This window comes from Cervus canadensis, chromosome 12, assembly GCF_019320065.1.
Source record: "Cervus canadensis isolate Bull #8, Minnesota chromosome 12, ASM1932006v1, whole genome shotgun sequence".
NCBI classification, from domain to species: Eukaryota; Metazoa; Chordata; class Mammalia; order Artiodactyla; family Cervidae; genus Cervus; species Cervus canadensis.
Window position 1 is genome coordinate 41,360,321 of NC_057397.1, and position 3,294 is coordinate 41,363,614.

At 39.3% G+C, this 3,294-nt stretch overlaps 1 protein-coding gene across 1 annotated transcript; it reads right to left on the reverse strand.

The window, feature by feature from the left end:
* Positions 1–757: 757 nt before the first annotated feature.
* Positions 758–1,201, reverse strand: LOC122451045 (SS18-like protein 2). Its single transcript, XM_043483527.1, has one exon. It carries the CDS (start codon positions 1,140–1,142, stop codon positions 909–911), a length of 234 nt encoding a protein of 77 aa, XP_043339462.1. The 5' UTR covers positions 1,143–1,201; the 3' UTR covers positions 758–908.
* Positions 1,202–3,294: the final 2,093 nt, after the last annotated feature.

Below are 3,294 nucleotides of genomic sequence, written 5' to 3' on the forward strand. Positions count from 1 at the left end.
ATGGGCTTTTCTCTAGTTGTGGCAAGCGGAGGCTACTCTCTAGTTGTGGTGCACTGGCTTCTAATTGCAGTGATTTCTCTTGTTGCAGAGCATGATCTCTAGGGTACACAGGCTTCAGTATTTGTGGTGCTAGGGCTCAGTTGTTGTGGGTCCCAGGCTCTAGAGCACAGGCTCAGTAGTTGTGACACACAGGCCTAGTTCCTCTGTGGGATCTTCCCAGATCGTGGATTGAACTCGTTTCTTCTGCATTGGCAAGTGGGCTTTTTTTTTAACTACTGAGTCACCAGAGAAGCCCCCCCCCCAATACATTTTAATTTCATCTAGTCATATAAAATTATGTGATCATAATATTATATCAAACTTCCACATTTTAATATTTTATCTAATTAGCTTCCAGCATCATTTGCATTCTAAATGCTTGTACTTTACTTGATTTTACTTTTTTTTTTTTTTTTTGTGGGAAGGCAAGCTTTATTTCAAAGTAACATAAGAGCAGTCAGAGGTCCACAACCACAAACTGGTAGGAGGGAGAAACAGTCACATGTCCATTTGGTAGTGTCTCAGTGGAAAGTCTCACCAATTCCTGCTGATCGCCCAATACCTGCTCAGTTTCCTCTTCAGTTTGAAACTAAAAAGGTTGACTTGAAGATGCCCATTATATCTCTGTTATCCAAACACACTTATTTCAGGATGGAGGACACTTGGAGTCAACTTAATTGAGGGAATCCACTTAATTATTAAATATTTATACTGAGAATATGGTTAAGTTAGTAGCTTTCTTCACATTTTCACATTTTTAAAAGAGCCACAGAGGTTCCATTCACATTCTAAGCAGTTGAGTTGGCAAATATCCATTTCATAGGACATAGATCACATTCAATTACTCCTCACAACAGCCAACTGGAAGACTATTCCATTGCTTTTGAAGCACTGGTTGGGTTGGCATCTGCGATGGTAGCCAAATAAATGAGATTTCTGTGTAACACATGCTGGTACTGGACGCACTCATTCGCCCGGCCTTTGTTCTGATATTCCACGATACAGCGGATCAGCTGGTCATTCTCCTCCAGGAGCCGCTGGATGGTCTCCTGATTGACTTCTGCCTTCCCTCTCAGCCAGTCCGGTACGAAAGCCACCGACATCCCGGGAAGCCAGGGTGGAACTCGGCCTCAGGCCCGGCAGATGCCCTCACATCTAGACCGGAGCGCTTGATTTTACTTTTAACATATATTTTTTCAGATTAAAAAATTTGTGGTTAATATAAAAGTTAAAATTTTACTGAAATATGTGATGTAGAAAGCAAATGTCCCCAAATCCCCTCAGCAAGGATAATCATTGTTGATAATTGGTATATTCAATAAGATTTGAGTGTATATATACATATATATAGATATTTTATTGATATTAGTAGTAAGAGAAATGGCACTTGACTTTATACACCATTTTTATTTTATTTTATTTTTTTTGGATAATGAAATAAGGTTTTGTTTATTTTAGAGATCTAATGACTTTAAGAAGAGTTCCCCATGTCAAACAATACCAAACATGTCTCTAATGATGAATACAAGTTATCTGAAACTAAAAGCTAGATATTCCTTACATTTCTATTACTACTACGAATTCTCTAAGATATCGTTCTCTTTTTTTTTTTTTCAATTATTTTTATTAGTTGGAGGCTAATTACTTCGCAACATTGCAGTGGGTTTTGTCATACATTGATATGAATCAGCCATAGATTTACACGTATTCCCCATCCCGATCCCCCCCCACCTCCCCCCCCCACCCGATTCTTCTGGGTCTTCCCAGTGCACCAGGCCCGAGCAACTGTCTCATGCATCCCACCTGGGCCGGTGGTCTGTTTCACCATAGATAATATACATGCTGTTCTCTCGAAACATCCCACCCTCGCCTTCTCCCACAGAGTCCAAAAGTCTGTTCTGTACATCTGTGTCTCTTTTTCTGTTTTGCATATAGGGTTATCATTACCATCTTTCTAAATTCCACATATATGTGTTAGTATGCTGTAATGTTCTTTATCTTTCTGGCTTACTTCACTCTGTATAATGGGCTCCAGTTTCATCCATCTCATTAGAACTGATTCAAATGAATTCTTTTTAATGGCTGAGTAATATTCCATGGTGTATATGTACCACAGCTTCCTTATCCATTCGTCTGCTGATGGGCATCTAGGTTGCTTCCATGTCCTGGCTATTATAAACAGTGCTGCGATGAACATTGGGTGCACATGTCTCTTTCAGATCTGTTTCCTCAGTGTGTATGCCCAAAGTGGATTGCTGGGTCATATGGCAGTTCTATTTCCAGTTTTTTTAAGAAATCTCCACACTGTTTTCCATAGTGGCTGTACTAGTTTGCATTCCCACCAACAGTGTAAGAGGGTTCCCTTTTCTCCACACCCTCTCCAGCATTTATTGCTTGTAGACTTTTGGATGGCAGCCATCCTGACTGGCGCATGTAATGGTACCTCATTGTGGTTTTGATTTGCATTTCTCTGATAATGAGTGATGTTGAGCATCTTTTCTTATGTTTGTTAGCCATCTGTATGTCTTCTTTGGAGAAATGTCTGTTTAGTTCTTTGGCCCATTTTTTGATTGGGTCATTTATTTTTCTGGAATTGAGCTGCAGGAGTTGCTTGTATATTTTTGAGATTAATCTTTGTCTGTTGCTTCATTTGCTATTATTTTCTCCCAATCTGAGGGCTGTCTTTTCACCTTACTTATAGTTTCCTTTGTAGTGCAAAAGCTTTTAAGTTTCATTAGGTCCCATTTGTTTATTTTTGCTTTTATTTCCAATATTCTGGGAGGTGGGTCATAGAGGATCCTGCTGTGATTTATGTCGGAGAGTGTTTTGCCTATGTTCTCCTCTAGGAGTTTTATAGTTTCTGGTCTTACATTTAGATCTTTAATCCATTTTGAGTTTATTTTTGTGTATGGTGTTAGAAAGTGTTCTAGTTTCATTCTTTACAAGTGGTTGACCAGTTTTCCCAGCACCACTTGTTAAAGAGGTTGTCTTTTTTCCATTGTATATCCTTGCCTCCTTTGTCAAAGATAAGGTGTCCATAGGTTCGTGGATTTATCTCTGGGCTTTCTATTCTGTTCCATTGGTCTATATTTCTGTCTTTGTGCCAGTACCACACTGTCTTGATGATGATACACTGTTTTTAAGTTTCCTTTTTCTCAGCTAATAAATGACTTGGGAAATAAACAGGATATCAGATATCTGGAAGCCTGGTGGCTTAGTGGTTAAGATTGCAGCCTTTCACTGCCATGGCTGGGT